At 37.0% G+C, this 25,621-nt stretch overlaps 1 protein-coding gene across 4 annotated transcripts in view; it reads left to right on the top strand.

Annotated features, from left to right (window-relative positions):
• The window catches only part of LOC105498700 (proprotein convertase subtilisin/kexin type 5), a 469,848-nt gene that overhangs the window by 172,480 nt on the left and 271,747 nt on the right, over positions 1 to 25,621 (top strand). For all 4 annotated transcript variants that reach the window (XM_071077655.1, XM_011770951.2, XM_011770953.2 and 1 more), the window contains exons 6-7: positions 4,886 to 4,974; positions 8,369 to 8,541. In XM_071077655.1, the coding sequence (XP_070933756.1) occupies positions 4,886 to 4,974; positions 8,369 to 8,541 (262 nt within the window). The remainder of the gene's footprint in view (positions 1 to 4,885; positions 4,975 to 8,368; positions 8,542 to 25,621) is intronic.

Here is a 25,621-nt window from a genome sequence, read left to right as displayed (position 1 = left end):
AATAATAGATACAATGAACTATAAGAACAGTAGTCTCATTGAAGAAATTACACATTCGAATAAAAATAACTTATGAAGCCTAATGAAGGATTATAGTTAGTAATTGCTAGGTTTGGGAGAAAATTAATAGTTGAGCTTGGAGTTTCCAAAATAAATAGTTTTTCTTTTAAAAATTGATCATAGTTTACAATTGATTATAGTTTACAGTAATCTATTGTATATCTCAAATTATCTAAAAGAGAATAATTCAAATGTTTCTAACATAAAGAAAAGACAAATATTTAAGATGATAGATATCCCAATTACATTAAATTGATCTTTACAAATTATGTGAATGTATTAAATTATCACATGTATACTGAAAATATGTACATCTCATATATCAATCTATAAAAATTTTGAAAAATGTTTTAAATTGATCATTTTTTGATGATTAAAATGATATAACCACATACTAGAATGGGAAGATAATTACTAGTACATCAAAATTATAGATCGTCTCTAATCCCATTCGTTTGGGAGGCTAAGATGTGAGATTCACTTGAGGCCAGAAGTTGGAGATTAACCTGAGTAACATAGCGAGATCCTGTCTCTACAAAAAAGTTTAAAAATTAGCCTGCTGTGGTGGTGCACACCTGTAGTCCCAGCTACTCAAGGGGCTGAGGTGATACAATTGCTTGAGCCCAGGAGTTTGAGGTTACAGTGAATTATGATCAAGCCACTGTACTCCAGCCTGGGTGGTAGAGCAAGAGCCTGTCTCTTAAAAAAAAAAAAAAAATGAAATTGTGTATGACAACCCAAAATTGATATAAATAAGATTGTATGTTCCAAATATTAAATTTGGAAACTTTTGTGACAGATAGGACAGGAAGGAAATTAAGAAATTTGGGCAAAGGGCATGAAGAGGTTATTTACAAAGCAAGAAATAGAAATAGCTAATACATATTTGAAAAATATTCAACATCAAATATAAGGGGCAGGAGGAGGGAAACAACGAGATAACAGTTTTCATGTTGAATTGTCAAGGATGAAAGAGATTGAAAAACTCGTATGCAGGGGTGTGTGTACATGGGGTTTATCCAGATATTTTCTCCATATGTCATTCAGCTTGGCTTATGGCCTTTTTGTTTGCCATGCACAAAATTTAATTTTTTATAGTAATACTTTCTTGTTAAAAATGTTTGATTGGTACATAATCATTGTACATATTTATGGGTTATATATAGTATTTCAATATATGCATGCAATGTATAATGACCAAATAAGGGTAACTACGTTATCCATTGCCTTAAATATGTATCTTCATTCTGTGGGTAATTTTCCAAATCTTCTCTTCTAGCGATTTTGAAATATACAATAAGTTATCATTAACTATTATCATTCTACTGTGCTATTGCCCACTAGACCTTATTCCTTCTATTTAACTGTATTTTTGTACCCATTCCTCAACTACTCCTCATCCCCCACACTGTCCTACCCTTCCCAGCCTCTCTTAACTATCATTCTACTCTACCTTCATGATCAGGATTTTTAGCTTTCACATATGTGTGAGAGCATGCATGAGATATTTGTCTTTCTGCTCCTGGCTGATGTCACTTAACATAATGACCTCCGGTTCCATCCATGCTAAGAATGTCAGGATTTAATTTTTTTTTTTTTTTTTTCTTTTTTGAGACAGAGTGTTGCTCTGTCAGCCAGCCTGGAGTACAGTGGCATGATCATGGTTCTCTGCAGCCTTGATCTCTTGGGCTTAAGTGATTCTCCCACCTCAGCCTCCTGAGTCTCTGGGACAACAGGTGTGCACCACCACACCTGGCTACTGGCTAATTTCTTTTTTATTTTTGTAGAGACGCAGTCTCCCTATCTTGCCTAGCCTAGCTTTGAACTCCTGGGCTCAAGTAATCCTCCTGACTTGGCCTCCCAAAGTGTTGGGATTACAGGCATGAGCCACCGCATCTGGCCAGGATTTCATTCTGTTTTATGGCTAATATTCCATTGTGTACATATACCACATTTTCTTATTCATTCACCTGTTGATGGACACTTATCTTGGCTATTGTGAATAGTGCTGCAGTAAACATAAGTGTGCAGATATCTTTTCAATAGGCTGACTTCCTTTATTTTGGATATATACCCAGCCATGAGATTGCTGGATGATAAGCTAGATCTATGTTTAGGTTTTGCAGGACCCGCCATACTGTTTTCTCTAGTGGCTATACTAATTTACATTCCCACCAGCAGTGTTCTCTTTTCACTGCATTCTCGCCAGCATTTGTTATTTTCTGTCTTTTTGATAATAGTCACCTTAACCAGGGTAAGATATCTCACTGTGGCTCCAATTTTCATTTCCCAGATGATTAGTGATGTTGAGCATTTTTTTCACATACCCGTAGTCCAATTATATGTCTTCTTTTGTGAAATGTGTATTCAAATCATTTGCCCATTTTAAAATTGGATTACTTGGCTTTTTGCTATTGAGTTACTTATACAGTTTATTAATCCCTGGTCAGAGAGTTTGCCGGTATTTTCTCTCGTTATGTGAGTTGTCTTTTCCCTCTGTTAATTGCTTCCTTTGCTTTGTGGAAGGTTTTTAGCTTTATATAATCACATGTGTCTATTTTTGCTTTTGTTGCTTGAGCTTTTGAGGTGTTACTCAAAAAAATCTCTGCCCAGACCAATGTCCCAAAGCATTTCTTCAATATTTTCTTCTAGTAGTTTCATAGTTTCAGGTCTTACGTTTTAATTTGATTTCCATATAGGGTGAGAGGTGAGTGGAGGGGGGTGCGTAATAGTTTCATTCTTTTATATATGATATCCAGATTTCCCAGCATTATTTATGAAAGAGCCTCTTCTTTCCCCAGTATGTGTTCTTGACACCTTTGTCAGAAATGAGTTGGCTGTATATGCATAGATTTATTTCTGTGTTCTCTCTTCTGTTCTGTTGGTTTATGCTAGTACCATGCTGTTTTGGTTTCTACAACTTTTAGTATATTTTAAAGTCTGCAGCTTTGTTATTTTGCTTGGGATTGTTTTGGCTATTTGGAATATTTTGTGGTTTCATATGAATTGTAGGATTTTTTTTTTTCCACTTCTGTGAAGAATGTCGTCGGTATTTTGACAGGGATTGCATTGAATCTGTAGATTGCTTTGGGTAGTATGAACATTTTAACAATACTAATTCTTTCAGTCCAGGAGCATGGAACATCTCTTCATTTGTTTGTGTTCTCTTCAATTTCTTTGATCTGTTTTTTTATAGTTTTCATTGTGTAGTAATTGTTTCGATCTTGCAACTTTTATGAGTTTTGGTTATATTACTTTTGTGTGCTGTTAACAATTTGACAACATACTGTCTACTCTTTGATCCAGTAATTCTACTTTTAGGAATTCGTCCCAAGCCATAAAATGATATCTGTACTCAAGATTGCTCTTCATATTGTTGTTAATATTAGTGAATAACTGAGCAAAGTTGCAGGAAAAGAGGACTTGTTAAAAAGCTTATGGTGTGTGTATATATTGACAGATACACACACACTTCACAAACATTTTTATATATCATTTAAGGAATTATGTAGTACATTAATAACCATTAAGATAATACATAGATTAATATTTATATAGAAAGATATGCATAATATTACTAAGTGAAAAAAGCAGTATATGTCTCTTTTCTGTAAACTTGTATGTGTACCTTTCAGTTGTAAGCAGTAACTTGATTAAGTTGCACAGAGAGTAGTGGTCTGAGGCAGCTGTGCTGTGAAATTAAAAGCACTGAAATGGATTTGGGGACTTGAGTTTTAGTTACTGTTTTGCTAACTGTGCTACTCTCAACATACCTTTTCATATCTCTGGTCCTAGATGCCCTCTTCTCTAAAAACGAGGGAAGGGATGGGCATTTAACTTCACTAGCAATGACAGATAAACCATAGTGACTGTTACATCCCCCTTCTGCAGGCATGGCAGACGTTAGAGGTCAGTCTTAGTGTTCTTTCTCTGGGCTCAGTCACACTTTAGAATTCTTCTCAGCACACAGTTTTAGGCCACCGTTTCTAAGCAAATTGTACTTTATACTGAAAACTTCTTTGCCGTCCTTAAAAGAGGATCTTAGAAGTTCTTTCAGCTAAAAGATTTCTCTGATCAAGGCACAAAATTATTGTGACAAGAAATAACAGAGAATGCTTTTTCGGTAAATGTATTTTTTTTAATTTTCTAGTATCCATATTTCTTTTAAAAAGGTGAAAACAAGTAAAATAAGTGTGGATGACATATTTTATTAAATAAAATATTTTAACATGTATCTGGTATAAAACAATGATTAATAAGATATTTTACCTTTTCATTTTTGCATACAAAATCTTTGAAATCCAGTGTTTATTTAAAGCACATCACATTTCAGCTAATAAATTGTATTGGAAATACTTGATCTGTATTTAAATTTACAATTTAAAAAGCAGATTCTCATACCCATCTTAAGTTTTCTAATAATTGATTTGAGTATTAGTTCTTAAGCTTAAATAAAAAATTGAGATGAGGTTGCAGTAGTCACATTTCAAACATCTGGTAGCACATATATCCAGTGACCACTATGCGGATCAGTAGATGTTTGGGGGATATAGAAACAGAGTTTTTCTAACTTTTATCCTTCAAGGAGATTGTCCGGTTGGGAAAGCAAGATATCCAAAATAAACATGTCAAGAATATAATCCAGAACGGTCTAATTAAGTGCTAGAAGTTTGCCATGGACAGACCAAGTGCTACTTGGGAAGGAAGTTCCAGAAACACCACAGCTGGGTACATTCTTCACCACTCTGAGTGGTGGCAGTGATGCGTTGGCTTTGTGAGAACGGTGCTTGTCTTACTTTAGAAAGTGTGTGTGTTCTGCCTGCAGGCACGGGACTCGCTGTGCTGGGGAAGTGGCAGCCGCTGCAAACAATTCGCACTGCACAGTCGGAATTGCTTTCAACGCCAAGATCGGAGGTACGGGAAACCAACTTACGTGGATGTAGAAATGCACCAGTTAGCTCTTTGGCTGACTGGCTTTCAGAATCCTTTTTAAATGGAGGTTAAACGATTGGGCATATCTTTACGTAATAGCGTTCAACTATTGCTGGCCCCAACATGGCCATGTTAGCAGGCGCTGTTAAATGTATTTAGTTAAAGACTTCTGAAGCAGTCACCCTAAACTATTGTAAACACTTTTCTTTTAAACAGACTTGAAAAAATGTTATCTAGTAGTGAAGTTGGGGGTCATTGACATTTGTACCAAAATGCTACAATTGGTGCCTGGGTCAGAAAGAACTAATCATATAAACATTAGGCCGTAATACCTCTATGGAAAGAAGCATTTTGTAATTCTCTCAAAGTAAAAAAATCCTGGTTTTGTTTTTGTTTTTTTCCTTTGGCTTAGGCTTTTAAAAAGTTCCTTTTAATTGTAATTAAAATGATACATGGCAAAAATCTCCTTTTGTAGTCCCATAACATAGTGATACTATTTCTATGAATGATTCAGATTATATCTATATACAGGCATGTGTATGTACAAACTCAATTATTATAAGGACCCAGCCAAAGCTGTATAAATTTAAGCATTAATAAAAGCAAACTCTTAACTTTCCCATTTGTAATCATCTTTGTAAGAAACAGCCCGGTGCCACAGCCACACACAAATGGGAAGAAAATATTGTAATACAGTCTATGTATCCTCATGATTTTATCGTTATGCCTGAAGGTATTCCCTAGGGGTCTCCTAAGGGCGTCATAAGATGAATGAAGCTCCTGGAACCAGGTTGACCTCCTTGTTTCCAATGCACTATTTGTTTTCAAGTGGGAAATAGTGTTGGAGCTAAAACATTAAAATGACAATTCTGTCTGGGATAGGAATATGAATATAGAGTTTCCCTAACATGAAATATTTAAGGTATACAATAATAGAACTAAGAAAAGGCTTTCTGAATCTACCTTGAATATCAGTCCACAGTGCATTTGATCTCTTTCCTTTTTCTACCCCTGAATTCTTATGAGTATGATAGTTTGTTAAGCAGTAATTAATTAGCGGGGAGCATCTGCTATTTATTAAGCACAATGCATATGAAAGAGCTAAAGAAAAGAGGCAAAGAAAAAAATTCTTCATTCCCGGAAGAACGATGAGAGTTCTGGAGGCCCCTCATGATCCCAAGAGAATTAGATCAGAGGCTGCCAGGTCAGCCCTTCTCATGGTCCAGGATATAGTCTCTTGCATACACAGACACACAGCTCCAGGTTCTTATCATTACTCTCCAGCAGAAACCCAGAAATCTTAATAATTTTGAAAAAATGAGACGATGAACTTGTGAACTCACAGATAAACCAATGACCTAGCTTACAGAACCTTATTTAAAAAAAAAAAAAAAAAGGAATGTATGGCAACAAATCAAAAATGTTCTAAACCAAGAACATTCTGAATAATAAATTTAACCCCCATACCCAAGGCATGAAGGCTTGGAGTTAAATGAGGGAAAAATAGCCTTTTATCTTTAAACTTAACAAAGTAAAAATCTTTTTTGTGAAATTTCTATTAGAAAATGAACATCACCCTCTAAGTATGATTTGCAAGCATTTTTTTGTGCATGACGTAGAAACTGAATTCAAGTGTTACGTCCTACTCTCCTGTTGGCATTTAGAACACTAGTGAGCTTATTTGGGGCAATTACTGTGTTTATTTCAGACCTCATTGTACCAATAAAATAGTTTCATTTTATGCTTTTCAATAGGAAGTAAGAGGATAGAGTCGTTCATCTTTCTTTGCTAAAAAACATGCAGGTGAATTTTGAATATTTAAATTAAATTAGCCCAGTGGTTACTCAGGATGCAGTACATTGAGATCATTATGTAGGGTTTTTTACTCACACAAAACAAACCATGGAAAAACTTTCCAATTTTCATTCCAAAATTTGTAATGGAACTTGTTCATAGCTTTCATTCTCCGCCTCTCCTGTTAACACACATCTCCATTAAAAATTCAAAAGTCTTGAGGAAAGACAGTCAAGAGACATTAACACCCAAATGTCTTTAGAGATACATGGAGGGGAATGAAATGTTGGCTAGATGTTAGATGACCATGGGAACTTATTTCCCTACTTTTTTGTAAAAAATTTTAAAGGATGAAGAGTCATATCTGTCATGGAATTTAAAATGGTTCAACCTAATATCTATATTTTTGGATTAAGAAAATGAGACAAAATGGTAACAGTTATTGAGTAGTGGCTATGTGTATGTATATGTTCATTCTTCATTCTTTCTATTTTTCCTCGTTTGCAAGTTTTATAGTTAAAAGTTAAACATTTTTTTAATGCACAAGGAAGATATAGTTACTTCAAGAATATTTTTATTTCTACCAGTATTCCCACCTCAACTCACATAACTCTATCTAAAGCTACTTGGTTCGGGGTTTTATTATTTAATCCCCGTTTGTTGATAACCAATAAAAACTTAAAATCCTACTGATGACGAGGTTTTCCGAAGGATTAAATTTGGCCTGTAAAAATATAATTTTTAAATGATACAGTGTTTCAGTGATGGCATTTAATTTAAGCTGAAGGAGAGATATGTTTACATAACAATTAGATGCTTGGTTGTGGTTGTTTTTATGAGCCTCCAAAATAAAAGGAAAAAGGAAAGCCTGACATTTGGCATAGAATTTATTTCTGAGTATCTTAGTGTCTCTTTTTGCAAAGCAAGGTTAATAATAAATTCGTATCTGTTTGATAGAAATATGCTTAAATGAAGATTAATAACTAAACATGGCTAAAATCCTTTGAGAATTATTTGAATTGTTGCATCCACAGAGATCATTCTCATTTATTATTTGACATAAATAACTTAGCAAAAAAAGAAACATTAAGTTCACATCAATCTTATGATTAGAGGCTAATATTAAATATGGAAGACATGAGACCATCCTACCTTGGCAGCTTTCCAAATAGTATATGACTGCTAAGGTTAGATAGAATGTTTTATATCAATTAAGAACACAAGTTATTCAATAAAGAGTTTAAGGAAGATGAATTGCTTGAAGATCTCTTTGTCAAGTACTCACTCAAGAGAGGGATGCAAAGGGAGAGACTGGCAGCTGTTAGAAGGAATGGAACCTTAGAAAAAGAAAATGATGGATTAAAAAACATTTTTAAGTTTTGCTCTTTTATATACAATGTGACATCCTTTCTGCCCAAGACACTGCCTGCAAAGTATACATTATCCTTTTGCTAGGGGAAGATATGCGCACTTAAGTGTTGATGAAAAATGTATTCTTCCCCCCGAGAATCCTGCAGCTGTGTTTTTGGAGTGTTGTGTAGTGAAGCCCTGTAATGAACTAGTTCTCCTTTCTGTGTTGAAGGAGTGCGAATGCTGGACGGAGATGTCACGGACATGGTTGAAGCAAAATCAGTTAGCTTCAACCCCCAGCACGTGCACATTTACAGCGCCAGCTGGGGCCCGGATGATGATGGCAAGACTGTGGACGGACCAGCCCCCCTCACCCGGCAAGCCTTTGAAAACGGCGTTAGAATGGTAGGTTTTAAAAGCATGAAGGCTTATACTGTGTAGATGGGTGATGATTCTCATATGAAGAATCTATGGGTTTTTGGCTGCAGTCTAGAGAATTGGATGGAGCTCTTAGGCTGAGCCAGCAGGTAGGCTAATGGAAAGAGGTGGTGAACATTTGGGATTGTGAGTTATTTCTGTTCTGCCAGTGAACTAAGAGCTAGAGAGTTTCTTCTGAAGAAAACAGGTACATTACAGTGCTTAAATTCTTTCAAAGAAAATATATTAATACGTAAATCTTGCATTCAGAGAAATACATTCTTAGGACTGTGAAATTGAGTGAAGATAATTTAACACTCTCCAGGTAGTGAATAGATTGCCCCCAAGGGGCATCTCCCTTTTTTTAGTACTTTCCCTAGTTTCTCCCACCTCTGTCCCAGGACAATATTATTTGTGTTCCAGCTCCTGATCTCTACAACCAAGTAGCTTAATGCATCGTTCTTTTCCTTAATTACACCAAAAAATTGATTGACCACTCTCCCCCAAAAAACTAACAATATAATCTAATGTAATAAAATGTCTATTTCAAATTACAGATCTTAAGAAATCCTGTCTTATTTAAATTAAATTTTGAAAATAAGGATACTAATCTTTGTAATCATGAAAGGAGGAGAGCTCCACCGAAAGTAATGTCTTTTTCTTATTCATGAATGGACCTTTGGGTGATTTAAAGCATACCGTTAGTCTTGTTCATTTAAGGCCATTATTGATCTGGCCCTAACCTCCCTTTTCTTCCTCCTCTGTTTTACTCCTTATAATGTAGACGTGCTCCACTCCTATCCAACAGCACAGAATGTTTTCCTTGTTCTTCCTACATAGTTCCCGTGCGCCATTCCCAAGTCCTCCCACTGTAAGCCCAAATCCTGTTTGACCATCAAGCCCCAGCTAAAAAAAGTTTACCTTTTCCCAGAAGCCTTCTCACTGCCCAAACTAGAATTAACTATAAACAGACCCTACCTGTGCTTTATATTCTTACTACTGTTACATAGAGTTCCTCTCATATTGTGCTTTATATCAGAGTTAGTTCTGGGTATATCTTCCATAGTAAATTGCGAGTTCCTAGAGAGCCGCCCTTGTGCTCTATACATCTTCATGGGCTTTGCAAAACCTAGACAGTGCATTGAATTCTAGTGAGTATTCAATAAAGTTGTTGAATCAAATTTAATTAACTACAAATGATGCTAACCACAGGGTTGTTAAATATCCAGCTCAGATATTTACAGTGGAATGCATTGTTGATTAATGTAATGTTGCAGCTGGAGTAAAAATGATTTGCCCACATCTCTGTGGGATTTTTGTTAGAGTTTTAATAGAAGACTGAGCTAAGCTGTCTTCTAGTTATTCTGAAATAGACTGGAGGAGAAAATTATATACTTATTTTGTAGATACTTCCTAGCTGAAAGATAGTTCACGTTTGGTTAAAACATTCACTTTTTTAGCTCTTTGTCAATTTTCAGCTCTCTATATTAGAGTCTTTTAAATCATAGGATAATGTTTTAACTCATTGTCTAGAAGTTTTCTTTCAAGGTGCCTTAACAACAAATGAACATATTCTGTGTAATCTGGTGATTTCATTGCTGAAGCCACAGACTACAAATTGCTATGATCTCTATGTTTTCGGTAGAATGATCATTCAAATTAAGTAAACCAAGCACTGTTCATATTTAATCATAAAACTGTATGTATATGGCTCTTATAATAAAGAGCAATCTGGACTTTCTCACTAATCTGAAAATATTTAAATTAGTAATACACATAACTTCATGAATGTGCATGTATATATAAAGAATGCCCCATATTCAATAGCTGGTTTTACTAACAGACTAGTAGGCATCTCACTGAAGCAGAACACATAAACCAACAATTTTCAAATTTATTTTTGCTGGGGAGTCTTTCATTCGATGGAAATCTTAACTGGAAGCTTAGTGTGTAAAAAGTTAAAAATGTGGTACTTTGTTAAAAGAAGAGGAAAAAGAGGTTAAGATTAGAAACAAAATCATCTGAGAAAATTATTCAAACACATAGGAAGATTATATTTAGAAATAATTTGGAGGGCCGGGCGCGGTGGCTCAAGCCTGTAATCCCAGCACTTTGGGAGGCCGAGGCGGGTGGATCACAAGGTCAGGAGATCGAGACCACAGTGAAACCCCGTCTCTACTAAAAATACAAAAAATTAGCCGGGCGCGGTGGCGGGCGCCTGTAGTCCCAGCTACTCAGGAGGCTGAGGCAGGAGAATGGCGTGAACCCGGGAGGCGGAGCTTGCAGTGAGCCGAGATCGCGCCACTGCACTCCAGCCTGGGCAACAGCGTGAGACTCCGTCTCAAAAAAAAAAAAAAAAAAAAAAAAAAAGAAATAATTTGGAGGAAATTTACTTTATATTCATTATTAATTATGAAAGTAACCTATGCTTATTGTAACAGATTATACAAAAATGAGTGTAAAGATGAACTTAATAATAGATTTCCCCACCCAACTGGGTAACCACTGTTAAGAGTATAGGCTACATGTTTCCATACTCTTGTGTATATTAACATGCAAACAGGGATTATATACCTCTGCACATTACTACTTGCACCTAATGGTCTATCCTACACATCTTTCTGGGGCAACCCTTAAGAATAGAACTCATTTATTTTATTTGTTTCAAAATTTTTAGAATATAGAGCTATCATAATTAATTCAATATTCCATTGAAGATCTTCCAAGGTTTTACTTAGGGAAAAAAAGGAATTCAGTTTTAAATCAAACCATTTGCTTTTAGAGTTGAGGTAGTAATAAAAGAAATAACTATCAATAAGAACAAACTGTTTTTTGGCTCATAGCATTGCACATCTTAATATGGAAAAACCGTGGTGATGCATTTAAATGTGATGAGGTCAACAAGATAGTGTTTTCATGTATTTAATACAAATAGGCTTTCGGGTTGGGCTAGGATTGAGTCCAATATTTGCCATTTACTTCTCTCTAAGCTTATATAGATCAAATTACCTCTCTGCTTCCATTTTCTTATCTAAGGTAGGGCACTAATAGTGATGTTATACTAACTAACAGAGATGTTATAAGTGCAAAATGAGATGATAATGCATATAAAACAGCTAGTATAATACCTGAAATATAATAAATGCATTTTATTTTTCAGAGAAAAGATCATGTCCTCCTACAAAGCTATTTAAATTTGTCTTCAGTCCATCATCCTTCTCTCCTATACCATTTCCACACTGCCTAGTTCCTGATAATTCCATTAAGTTGCCTGTTGGGGTAGATTAAAAATAATATGATGCAGGCCTATGTGGTGGCTCATGCCTGTAATCCCAACACTTTGGGAGGCTAAGGAGGGCGGATCACCTGAGTTCAGGAGTTCGAGACCAGCCTGGCCACCATGGCAAAATCCCATATCTACTAAAAATACAAAGTTAGCCGGGTGTGGTGGTGGGTGCCTGTAATCGCAGCTACTTAAGAGGCTGAGGCAGGAGAATCCCTTGAACCCAAAGAGTGGAGGTTGCAGTGAGCCAGGATCGTGCCACTGCACTCCAGCCTGGGCAACAGAGTAAGACTCTGTCTCAATAAAATAATAATAATAATAATATGATGGAAGTCAACGTAGCCTTCCTGAGCTATGTAGTGTCATTTATTTTGTTCTTCCTATGTCTGTATGAAAGCTTCAATTTCACTTGCCTTTAAAGGCATATCTTCAATTTCAGTGAGATAGCCTCTGGATATACAAATTCAGTCTAGTTATTCGTGTTTGTAGTCCTGAATTTTGTTTGTATTTTCCCAAAGGATGTTCCTCTAAATATCTATTGATATATAATTTAATATTTTAAGCAGTGTATTTCTCTTTTCCAGGTTAAATAAATCTTTTTTATGAGGCATCAAGTGAGACAGGAAATTTTATATTCTTTGATAGTATTATCATTTGTATTTTTGTGTCACATACATTGTCAAACATAAAGAAAATAATTAAATAAAAACAATTGTATATTAGACTATAGGGTACAACAATGAAATAAGAAAGTGATTTATTGGCTTAATTACTTAAGGAATGAAGAAATAAATGAATGATAAAATAATTCCTTCGGTTAGCTAGCTGAAAACCTACACAGCAGCCTAAAGTCATTCTGGCCTATTGGGGTTTATCATCTACAAAAATGTAGGGATTGGAATTTATTTATTCATGATATTAAGCTTAGCCAACTCCCACTTTCTATATACTGTAGATAAAGGGGTCAAAAAGACATCTGCATCTTATATGTGATACATAAAAGTTTCTACATTCTAGCAACAAAACAAGAAACAAGGTAGAAACAATCAAGACTGTTTCAGCTGAGGGTAAGTGTAGGAATGAAAGTAAACTGATTTCTGCTGAGGGAAAGCACAGCTGCCTTAGTTAGGGAAGACAGAACATCTTCTTTGAGGAGGTTATATTTGAACAGAGACATAAATGATAACAAGCTAATCATATGAAGAACTATTATATGCAGAAGGAACAGAAAGAGCAAAGAACCCCAGGTAGGGAAAGATTTAGGTGTATTTCCAGAACACAATACTAATGTAGGTGTTGAGAGCAAGTTGGAACAGAAAGAGGGCAAAGGGAGATGTGTTGGAGGGGAAGGTGGGGGCCAGCTCACAGGGCTTTCTAAATGATGGTGGGCGTGTCAATTGTGTTCTGTTATAGGAAGCCATGAAAGACTTTAAACAGAATTGTGGCCTGACCTTATACAATTTTAAAAGATCACTACTATGTAAACAGTAACTGTATGTGGGGTGAGAGATGAAGAGGCATGACTGGAAGATTGAAGTGGTCCAGGAGAGTGTTGGATCAGGGTGGCAGCAGCGTCAAGACCTTCAAAGAGATCAGGCAGCAATAGATAAGCCCAAGTATCGGAAGATTTTCACAGAGGAAATAAATATGTTTTGCTCAGGGAGTCCAAGTATTGATTGCATCCATTATTTCTGCAAGCTAATCAAAAAATGTAGCAAATATTGAATTTCAAAATGCTCCCTATTTGTTTACTATAAGATAAGCATTTGGCTCAAAGAATGTAATACTGTTTTCAAAGACTTTAACAAAATCAGAATTGATTCAATTTATAGCCCCTTTAGAATTAATGTGGCAAAATTACATTAGAGAAACAATGTTAAATAAACCATGTCACAGTTGACAACTTGCTCTTTCTTCTAAGGAATGCATTTTATTTGATGCTAAGGAGCTATAAAATTAAGTGCAAGAGTTAGAGTTATATACTTTGGGCTGTATACAATTAATAGTAATAATAATAGCAACATGAATATTTAACATTTTGTTCAGTTTATTATACTGTAGTCATCTTCTAGGACTTAAATGATAACATTTAATCTTCATGATCTCAAAAGATAGGTACTGTTCTTCCCAATTTATAGAGAGGAAAAACAGAAATTCCCCGTAGCCAAGAAGACAAAACATAGGCTTCAAAAAAATCTGGTAAATTCTGTTACATGTTGTCATTTTGATTTTATTTGGCACACCAGACCTTCCGCCTTTATCTGTGGCCACATACTCTAGCTTTTCTTCTGTTACTATGATGAATTAATTGTTCATCTTCTACCTAAGGCCACCTCCTCCATTTGTTCACTGGACCCTATCCCATGTCGCCCTATCAAAGACCTCCTCAAAAAATTGTTTTATCTTCAAAATTTCTCTCTCAACTCTATTATTACCTTCAATATACATTTGTACTGTTCATTCTCCTGTCTTAAAGAACGAGAGGAGACTCCCTCTTTGGTCTTTTTAAAAATAATCTCAACTTTATTTTAGATTCAGGGTTACATGTGCAGGTTTGTTACATGGGTAAATTGTGTGATACTGAGGCTCACCGAGGTAGTGAGCATAGTCCCCAGCAGATAGTTTTTCAACCCATCCACCCCTTCCTCTCCCCTCTCCCCATAGTATGCAGTGTCTGTTGTTCCCATCATTATGTCCATGAGTACCCAATGTTTAACTCCCACTCATAAGTGAGAGCATGCAGTATTTGATTTTCTGTCCCTGTGTTAATTTGCTTAGGATAATGGCCTCCAACTGCATCCATGTTGCTGCAAAGGACATGGTTTTATTCTTTTTCATAGCTGTGTAGTATTCCATGGTATATGTCTACCACATTTTCTTTATCCAATCCACCATTGATTGGGCACCTAGGTTGATTCCATGTCTTCACTATTGTGAATACCACTACAATGAGCATATGAGTGCTTGTGTCTTTTTGGTAGAACAATTTATTTGCTTTTGGATATACGCCCAGTAATGGAATTGCTGGGTTGAATGGCAGCTCTGTTGTTGTTGGTTTTTTTTTTTTTTTTTTTTTTTTTTTTTTTTTTTTTTTGAGACAGAGTCTTGCTGTGTCGCCCAGGCTGGAGTGCAATGGCGCAATCTTGGTTCACTGCAAGCTCCACCACCTGGGTTCACGCCATTCTCCTGCCTCAGCCTCCCTAGTAGTTGGGACTACAGGTGCCCGCCACCATGCCTGGCTAATTTTTTGTATTTTCTTTTAGTAGAGACGGGGTTTCACCGTGTTAGCCAGAATGGTCTCGATTTCCTGACCTGGTGATCTGCCTGCCTCAGCCTCCCAAAATTCTGGGATTATAGGCATGAGCCACCACGCCCGGCCTGTTTTAAGTTCTTTGAGAAGTCTCCAGACTGCTTTCCACAAATGGTATCTCGTTGTGGTTTTGATTTACATTTCTCTGATGATTAGTGATGTGGAAAATTTTTTCATGTTTGTTGTCTGCTTGTGTGTCTTCTATTGAGAAGTGTCTGTTCATGTCTTTTGCACATTTATTAATCAGGTTGTTTGTTTTTTGATTGTTGAATTATTTAAGTTCCTTATAGATCCTCGATATTAGACTTTTGTTGGATGTGTAGTATGTGAATATGTTCTCCCATTCTGTAGGTTATCTATTTATTGATAGTTTCTTTTGCTGTGCAGAAGGTTTTTAGTTTAATTAGATCCAACTTGTCAACTTTTCTTTCTGTTACAATTGCTTTTGAGAACCTGGTCACAAATTCTTTCCCAAGACCCATATCCAAAATGGCATTTTCTAGATTTTCCTCTAGGATTGTTATAGTTTGAGTCTTACATTAAATCTTTAATTCATCCTGAGTTAATTTTTGTGTAGGGTGAAATGTAGGGGTCCAGCTTCATTCTTCTGTATAAGGCTAGCTAGTTATCCCAGCACCATTTATTGACTAGGGAGTCCTTTCTTTGTTACTTCTCCCAGGGCCATTTACTGGGATAAGTAGAGATAATACTAGGATAATAGAGAAAGAATAAGGAGTCCTTTCTCTATTGCTATTTTTTGGTTGACTTTGTTGAAAATCAGATTGCTGTAGATGTGTGGCTTCATTTCGGGATTCTCTATTATATTCCGTTGGTCTACATGTCTGTTTCTGTACCAATACTGTACTGTTTTGGTTACTGCAGCCTTTTAGTATGGTTTATATCAAGTAATGTAATGCCTCTGGCTTTGTTCTTTTTGCTTAGGATCACTTTGACCATTCGGACTCTCTTGTGGTTCCATGTGAATTTTAGAATAGTTTTTACTAGTTCTGTGAAAGATGTTAGGAAAAGCATTGAATCTATAGATTTCTCTGGGCAGTATGGCCATTTTAACAATATTGATTCTTCCAATTCATGAGCATGGAATGTTTTTTTCCATTTGTTTGTATCATCTCTGATTTCTTTTAGCAGTGTTTTCCTGTTCTTCTTGTAGACATCTTGCACCTCCTGGGTTAGACGTATCCTTAGGTATTTATTATGTGTGTGTAGCTATTGTGGGTGGATTGCATTTTTTTAAAAATTGAGATGGAGTTCACTCTGTCACCCAGGGTGGAGTGCAGTGGCTTGCATGATCTTGGCTTACTGCAACCTCCACCTCCCAAGTTCAAATGGTTCTCCTGCCTCAGACTCCCAAGTAGCTGGGACTATAGGTGCACACTACCATGCCCAGCTAATTTTTGTATTTTTAATAGAGATGGGGTTTCACCATGTTGGCCAGGCTGGTCTCAAACTCCTGACCCCAGGTGATCTGCCTGCCTTGGACTCCCAAAGTGCTGGGATTACAGGCATGAGCCACTGCACCCAGCCGGATTGCATTCTTTATTTGGCTCTCAACTTGAACATTATTGGTGTATAGAAATGCTACTGATTTTCATACATTGGTTTTATATCTTGGAACCTCACTGAAATTGTTTATTGGTTTTAGGAGCCATTCAGTGGAGTCAAGGGTTTTTCAAGTATAGAATCATATCATCAGCAAAGAGAAATAGTTTGACTTCTTTTCCTATTTGGATGCTTTTTATTTCTTTCTCTTGTCTGATTGCTTTGGCAAGGACTTCCAGTACTGTGTTGAATAGGAGTGTTGAGAGTGGGCATTCCCTGTCTTATTTCAGTTCTCAAGGGGAATGGTTTCAGCTTTTGACTGTTTAGTGTGTTGTTGGCTATGAGTTTGTCATAGATGGCTCCTACTATTTTGAGGTAAATTCCTTTGATGCCTAGTCTGTTGAGGATTTTTGTTATGAAGGGATGTTGGATTATACTGAAATCTTTTTCTGTCTGTATTGAGTTAATCATGTAGGTTTTGCTTTTAATTATGTTTATGTGGTAAATCACATTTATTGATTTGCATGCGTTGAACCAGCCTTGCATCCCAACTTGATTGTGGTGTATTAGCTTTGATGTGCTGCTGGATTCGGTTTCTTATCTCCTCCCTAATACTGCCTCGTTTCTCCTTTTTTCCCCTGTAGAATGAAATTCTCTGAAGCTGTTGTCCCACCTTGCCATCCTCCAACTTTCGTTTTCCATTATCTCTTGAAGCCACTGCTTCAGGACTTCACCCCAGCAGTCCACTGAAGCTGCTTTTGACAAGGTCACAGTGACCCCTATATACAAAACCCCATGCTTCTCTGAGCTCTCATCTAACTTGTTTTTTTAAAAGGCTTCACTGGTTTTTCCTATATACAATATAACACACACGTACTCCAGCCCTTCAGAATCCCTTCTTTGCAATTATTATACCTCCTTCTATTGATTATTTCTACTGATCTCATTTTCTCTTCCATGCTTGTTCTACTGCACCCAAGTACCCACGATAGTGTCTGGCACTCAACAGGGGTTTAATGAAGAAAGGATGAATGAGTGAATGAATTTATAAATGACTTCCATGCCAATTTGATGCATGTACTGAGATAATTTACTTAAGGATCACACTGGTATTATTTTTGCTTAATATTCTAGAAATGTTATAAACATACATGGTATAGTGTGATGGTTAAAGTACCCAGGCCCTGGATTTGGAAATATGAATTCCAGTACTTTCGTATCATGTTCAAGTTAATTAGCCTCTCTGAGGATCAGTTTGTTTCTATATTAAAATGGAGCTAAATGCTAGTAAATGCTTTATAGTAATGTTGTGGTGATTTTATGATTAATTCCCATAAAATATTCAGCAGAGCTCCTGTAACAATGTAAAGTCTCTAAATATGTTATGAATCTTAGTCATTATCACTATTTAAAATGGGCAAAGGTAATAAAAACAAAAAACTGACTAATCACGCAAAGTACCATAAAAAATTTTTATTGTTCTAAGTCTCATGTTGCTGAGTAACCCTTATAGAAAGTCATTATATAATCTTGAGGTTATTATACAAGAATGGCCTATATAAGTGGGAAAAATATCAAAGATAATATTTTCTTAAGTATGTGGCATAAACCACTAATTTAATAAAATGATAGGCAAAAGGGGTTGGGGGTAGAGAGGTTTTACTGTCAAGTATACTTAAGAAACTCCACTTCCTATATGCTCCTTTTGAAGATTTAAAAGCATATTAAGGCTAGGCGTGGTGGCTCTCGCCTGTAATCCCAGCACTTTGGGAGGCCGAAGTGGGCAAATCACCTGAGGTCAGGAGTTTGAGACCAGCCTGGCCAACATGGTGAAACCCTGTCTCTACTAAAAATACAAAAATTAGCCAGGCATGGTGGCCTGCACCTGTAATCCCAGCTACTCCGGAGGCTGAGGCAGGAGAATCTCTTGAACCCGGGAGGCGGAGTTTGCAGTGAGCCGAGATTACGCCATTGCACTCCAGCCTGGGTAACAAGAGCAAAACTCTGTCTCAAAAAAATAATAATAAATAAATAAAAGCATATTAAGGGCTCTGAGAAGTCCTGTAGTGAAAGTGATGCATTTAACCACGGTTCTCAACTTTAACTACATAGAAGCTTTTCTTATTACTTTTTTGAATTGCTTTTAAATTTAACTTGGTTTTAAAATTTGCGGAATTACCTTGTGCAATTCAGCTAAAGTCATTAGACCTTTAGAGTCCAAACATTGGAACTAGAAATAATATTAGTGGTTAATTTTATCAACATGTATGTATTCTCTCACTTGTTGATGGCACTCCCATTCACCCAGTCTCTCTTCCTAAACCCTAAGATTTCTTCCATTCCTCATGCTAGTCATCTAGTAAGTCTTGCATGTTCTGTTTCCTAAAACCTTATGAAATCCATCTGCCTTCTTGTCCTTACAGTTAGAAACCAATCTCTCATACAGACTTCTACAATATCATACTTTCCAAACTTCCCAGCTTGAGCTTCAACTTTGAATTCTGCCTGAATACTGCAGTCAACGAAGTATTTTCATAGGCAAATCTTGTCATTTTTTTTTTCTCTTTAAAACTCATCACTGCTCCTTATGACTGAGAAGGAACATCCTAGACTTCTTAGTAGGGCATATAGGTTCTCTCACAGGTTCTTTCTCAGTTTTGCCAGGGTCTCAGAATTGAAATTTTACATGTCATCTTAGGAAAGGATAGTTTAAAAGTTTCTCTCATTCAGACTTACACAGTTGCGTTTACCATGGTGAGCCTTTGGCTTGGCTCCTTGGCATGACCAGCAAAGCATTCTCTCAGGGAACATTCTTGGCTTCATCTTCCCAGTCAGTCCTAAATAGGAAAATGATTTTATAAAACAAGTGAGTTGACAATGTTTTAGCTGTAGATGACCCTAGGGTTTGTGTCAGAATAAGAAGCTAAGACCCTAAAGTTTTCTATGATTGATTCTTGATTCATTCATTTATTCCTGGTTGCACTGAGGAGGCATTCACTGAGGGGTTATAATATTCCAGGCACTTTTCTAGATGGTAGGGAAAGATGAATAGCACTCAGCCCTTGTCTTTGGGGAGCTCACTGTATAATGATGAATAAATGTTCTAAATAAAGTGCCAGCAAGCTTCCAAAGTCCCTTCAGTTTACAGAATCTGGTAAGCTAGGGCAGAGTAGACAGCCCACTATAAGAAGACTTGCTGTAGCACAGTCTAGTTGCCTTGGAATCATCTTTTTTGCTCCATTCAGATTTTAATACACTTGGTGCAATCGATATGCATCAGCAGGTGTCTAATATTGACAGCATTTCACAATTTCCTGACAAGTGTGTTTAATAACATTTTTTAGAAAAAGAAAAAAAAACTTGAAATGGAATCTTTTTCATAGTCAGAAAAGCCTCTGTTAAGGTTACCAGTGTTCCCGTTATTATTTGACTCAAATATCTTTTAAGGCCGGGTGCCGTGGCTCATGCCTGTTATGACAGCACTCTGGGAGGCCAAGGCGGGCGGATCACTTGTGGTCAGGCGAGACCAACATGGTGAAACCCCATCTCTACGAAAAATACAAAAATTAGTTGGGCATGGTAGCACATGCTTATAGTCCCAGCTATTCAAGAGGCTGAGGCAGGAGAATTGCTTGAACCCCAGAGGCCAATGTTGCAGTGAGCTGAGATTGGGCCACTGCACTCCAGCCTGGGCGACACAGCAAGACTCAAAAAAGCAAGATATCAAAAAAAAAAATTATTTAATACCCACTATATGCCAAGCACTGGTTTGGCATTTATCTTAGTCTTTTTTTTTTTTTCCTGGAGAAATCATGCAGTTTTTTGTAGATATTTTAGGAGCATAGCTTATAGAGTTTGCTTTGTCATTTTATCTACTAGTATACTTTGGAGTTCAAGTCATTGTTCTTTGAGCTTCTTAGGCTTTAGTAATATCAATTAAAGCTTTCCAGTGAATTCTAACAGAACAGAGCCACTGTCAAGGATGGTCAAGAAGAGTCAGTGAAGTCAGGATCATTGGCCCCTTCACTCTCTGTTGAAACTGTGGACCTCATCCCATCCTGACTCTTTTGTATTTAGGGGTCCAGATGGAAACCAAGACATCTGATAGACATCTATTGGCATATGTCTGACTATTTAGTCTCTTAGGAAGACTCTGATTACTATTTTCCCTTCCCATCATCAATTGCCTTTTCAATTCACCAGATTTAAAAACTGATGTATTATATGGAGTGTTTGCTGAAAGCAAAGGTTGCTTGAACATACACACAAGTGAACATACACATATTTCCCCACCCTTAAATTAAAGGCATATGTTCACCAGGAGGGCAGAGAAGAGGTATAATGAAAGCAGTAATAATAATCATAATAAAGTTAACCAATTCCATCCAGGAGGGATATGTTTTTATCTGATACACACCCAGCTGTAGCAGGATTAGTACCAGTTTGCTTTCTAATAAATGACAGATTACTGTTAAACTAGTTGGCAAATGTAAAATTTTGGAATGATACATAGCTAGGCGGAAAGAAAAGGGAACTTCTTTAAAAATTGGTTCCACTTAATGAAAATTGACTTTAACTGGGATTTGCTTTAGAAATTCTGCCTTAAGATTTAACTACATCCTGGTGGAATTCTGTGTATTTAGAACATTAACAAAGCTAAGACGTGGCTTGCCGAGTGTACCCAATATAATATCCATTTTGGAAACAAATGTGCGTTTTTCATAAATAACATATGTGATTTCACATTATTTAATTGCACAAAGTTATCTGACATCCAAGTATCAAATTTAGGTTACTATATTAATGTGAATTGTTGCGCATTTTTATGGAGAGGAACACAAATCTATTCTAACCTTGCATAGGTGCAAATTTCAAATTTTTATTAACATCTTGTTTTCAGTTTTAGTTTAGAGATCCATTAGTAACTGGGCAGTTTAAATCAACTTTTGCAAATCCTATTTTAAATCCCTCTGTTAGACTATTCTACTACTGGATTAATCAGTTATCAATAACAGTCTTTTGTTCCTTTGGTTTGTTTGCTCTGTTTATAGTTACTGCTGGGCTACCTGGGAGGTAAGTGAACTCCTCCTCACAAGAGTGTTCTAGTATAGTATAGTATGGGTGTCCCTGTTAAGGGAAGATTCCAAATCATATAGGGATTAGATTAGGTCAAGTTGAGGTCTATACTAATTTTGAATTGCTCTGATTCTCAACATAGTTTTGAGAAAGTTGATAGGGAGAACAGACAGATTAGTTTCCTTCAACATAACACGGCAGTCATCGGAAAAGAAAAACCACTATTTAATACACAAAGGCCCATTGAACTCAGTTGATAATATCAAATTATTTTAAAGTACATATGGCTTAGATAGCAGATTTGTTTTTCCACTTCACCTGAGCTTGCATTCCTCACCTCATGTTTGATGAATACAGTCAAACCTAATATTTAGCTGTGAACATTATTATAACGCCTACAGCCAGTTGACATAGGCATGAGCAGGAGCCTCACAGGAACACTCAGCTTATTGATGTGTAAACTGAGTCTTGGCAAAGTTAGGCAACGGGGCCAGTAAGAAATATGACTGTGGCACTTTCTGCCACCATGCTCTGTGCAATAGCAGCTCCTGTTGGGTGGGACACATGGGCCCATCTGTTCACACGCAGCTCCCAGTCAACCGTAGCTGAATTGTGGTCACCAAAGTGAACACTACAACAAAGATCTCTCTCTTTTCTGAGTTCCTGGAGAACTGATCATTCAGGCAACTGATTTGGCACATCCCTGAACCCCACCGTGTGGTCTGTTCTCTTCCTCTTCATCCTTGGATGTGGCCTGCAGTGGTATAGAGTCCCTCCCTTGCTCAAGTTGGTTACTCTCTGGCTATTTCACCTGAGACAAACTCTGAGCACTGGTTTCCCAGAGAAAAGACTATGATAGGACTTGCTTTACAGAGCTATCGCGAAGGCTGAATGACATTGCACATATGAAGTGTGCAGTCCTGCAATTGGCTTCTTATAAAAGCAAGGGCCACACTGGATGCGTCTTTAAGGATCCGAAAATAGTCACTACAAAGGCTTGTAAAAAATGTGAGCCTGATAACAGCTGTAATTTTCTCTAAAGCATAGTTTGTTTTAATTAAGACAGGATTGTGTTTATGGGTAGGAAATGGAGAGAGCTGATCTCTATTTCAGAAATGTTAGGAGTTACTCCGTGTAAGATCAAGATTACTATTTCATATAGTAGAGGCGTGTGACAGTTCAGGCCGCATGCTGGGCTCTAGATGAGGGTAGCTTACCCTTGCAGACTTGAGCTGGCACTTGGAACCACTTCACAGTGAGAGATTTCATAATTTAGAGCTAACTTAGGGAAGAGTATGAACTTTTCATTATTGTTGGAATATCCTTCTATCCTCCTTTCCAAGTGCCTGTCCAAATATTTACGGTAAGTTCCTTTCATACCTCTGTCGATAATAAATGTTTTTATTCTCTATGAAAGGAATTTTTCAAATTTTATGCCTTCCATATACATTTAAAGGTGATATATATTTCTGAGCGGTTTCAGCATTGGTAATCAATGTTAATATTAGAAATGTCCTTCTTAACTTCATAAACCTGGCCCTCCTGAAAGTCTGAGCATGGTTTGGCCTTTGCTCTGGGATGAACCAAGTTGTAAAAACTTTTGGAAGGTGTGAGAATAGCTTTTCTGGCCAGGCGCGGTGGCTCATGCCTGTAATCCCAGCACTTTGGGAGGCCGAGGCGGGTGGATCATGAGGTCAGGGGTTCGAGACCAGCCTGGCCAAGATGGTGAAATCCCATCTCTACTAAAAAATACAAAAATTAGTTGGGCGCGGTGGTGGGCGTCTGTAATCCCAGCTACTCAGGAGGCTGAGGCAGGAGAATCACTTGAACCCGGGAGGCAGAGTCTGCAGTGAGCCGAGATCACGCCACTGCACTCTAGCCTGGGCGACAGAGCAAGACTCTGTCTCAAAAAAACAAAACAAAACAAAACAAAACAAAAAAACAGGGAATAGCTTTTCTTCTCCCAAAAATGGGGATGCTGAGATGGTGGATGTACCCAGACAGCTGTGTTGTTGCTAGTAATTATTGCTTGTGGTTATTTCAGAGAGCATATCAGATATACATTTATTTTCTTAGCTGCTTGGAGTGAGGAATTGAGAAATCTAGTCTGCCTGCCCCTCTTTCCAGCCAATGTGAGATGCCCCCACACAATGGGAAAACTGTTTGTGCAGGGGCTCAAAACATAGAGGATGTAGGAAGGAGTGACCGGAAGTTAATCACCTGATTCTTGCTGAGGCTTCTGTGAACAGATGAGATGAGGTCTGAGAAAAAACAGAATTGACCAGTATGAATTGACCATCGAGGGACTATTAACGCAGCTAATTATTTGGGAATTGTTGATTTGGCAAAGGAGATAAGGCAGAAGGGAAGGTTGTTTTATTTTGTTTTTTATTTTTAATTTTCTCGAATCCACTATGGCTAAGCATGTTTTCCTAAACAAGCTGTTAGGTATTTTTAGGAACACCTAGTCAGGGGAAATCAGCATTGGATGAGGTAAGACTGGGTGCATTCTGGTCCCAGCCCTGCCTCTAACTGGCTCTGGTAACATCATTTCCTGAATTCCCTTATGTAGAAATGTAAAATTATGCTGAATGAACCTTTTATGTGTCCAACTTTACATAATATCCATAGGGCATTATTCAGCTCCAAAATTATATTATTTGAAGTTCCTGAATGACCAGAATATCTAAAAGTTCATCGAAATATAATTCGTTGTATGAAAGTGTATTTATTTTCATTGGTAAACACACCCAGTTTTTATTTCATCATACATATTCTACTACTCTTTCTCCATGTAAGACTGATTTTCTTCTTCCAGTTATGCTGTGAAAATAAAGTAAAAGAAATCTACATGATTGTGATATTGCTGTCAGGAGCCAAGGGTCACACCAACTTGTACACTGTTGTGATAAAGTTAAGAAGCTGTGTTAAGTGTGTAAATCCTCAGTGTCAATCAACCCTTATGAAGAAAGGGCATCTCTGATAAGGAAATTGATTCTACTAAGCCTTTAGTGAGTTGATGCTCTACCAAATTTATATTCTAGCAGATATGGTGGATAAGTAACTCAATTTTTTTCTTTCTATTCACACAATAAACATAAAATTAGCTAATGATAGGGATGTAGGCAAGTTCTGTATTTGCAGCACCGATTCATTGTCCTTGACATTACTCTTTGACCACCTTACTCACCATTTCCAAGTGTCACTTTAGAAAACTGACCTGAAGTCCCTGAATTCAGTGCAACGTGCTCTCCATTCATGGACTAGGACATGAACAATATCATGAAAAGACCCTAAAAGTAGCTTATAAATGATATTTAAAATTTTGTCATTTGCAGTTGATCCTATAGTCATTATTAGGCTCTCTATTTTTTGAAAAGTGAAGTCGGCTGCGTTTGATATGCTCAGGAAGCATATAAAATGGATTTTCATTTGTGAATGGTAAAATTAATATGATTGTTAATAACTGCATCTGATAACTTGAGTGCATCATTAAAAAGTCAAAAGAACATTAAAAATTTCTTGGCCTAGTGACCTATTGTGTGCACAGAAAATCATAATACAGACTACCTGGTATAGGGCTGAAAAGATAGATTGGTGAGGTTAAGATGCGATGGAAGAGGAGGGAGCGAAATCACGTCGCATAAGAAATGGCAAGAAGGCAGAAATGAGCGGAAATAGGTAACTATCCACAAAAGCCTTCTTTGCTCCATTTTTCTTACTAGAGAAGTAGAAAATCACTGCATTTGTATTTCCCATCCCTCTCATCAGCCATCTTTTGAGTGGCTAAGTAGCACAGAATGTGAATGATGAAGATACTCCCATACAGTGTTCTTTGG

Source organism: Macaca nemestrina, chromosome 14, assembly GCF_043159975.1.
Source record: "Macaca nemestrina isolate mMacNem1 chromosome 14, mMacNem.hap1, whole genome shotgun sequence".
NCBI classification, from domain to species: Eukaryota; Metazoa; Chordata; class Mammalia; order Primates; family Cercopithecidae; genus Macaca; species Macaca nemestrina.
The sequence above is the reverse complement of the archived record's forward strand: the minus strand, read 5'-3'. Positions and strand labels throughout refer to the sequence as shown.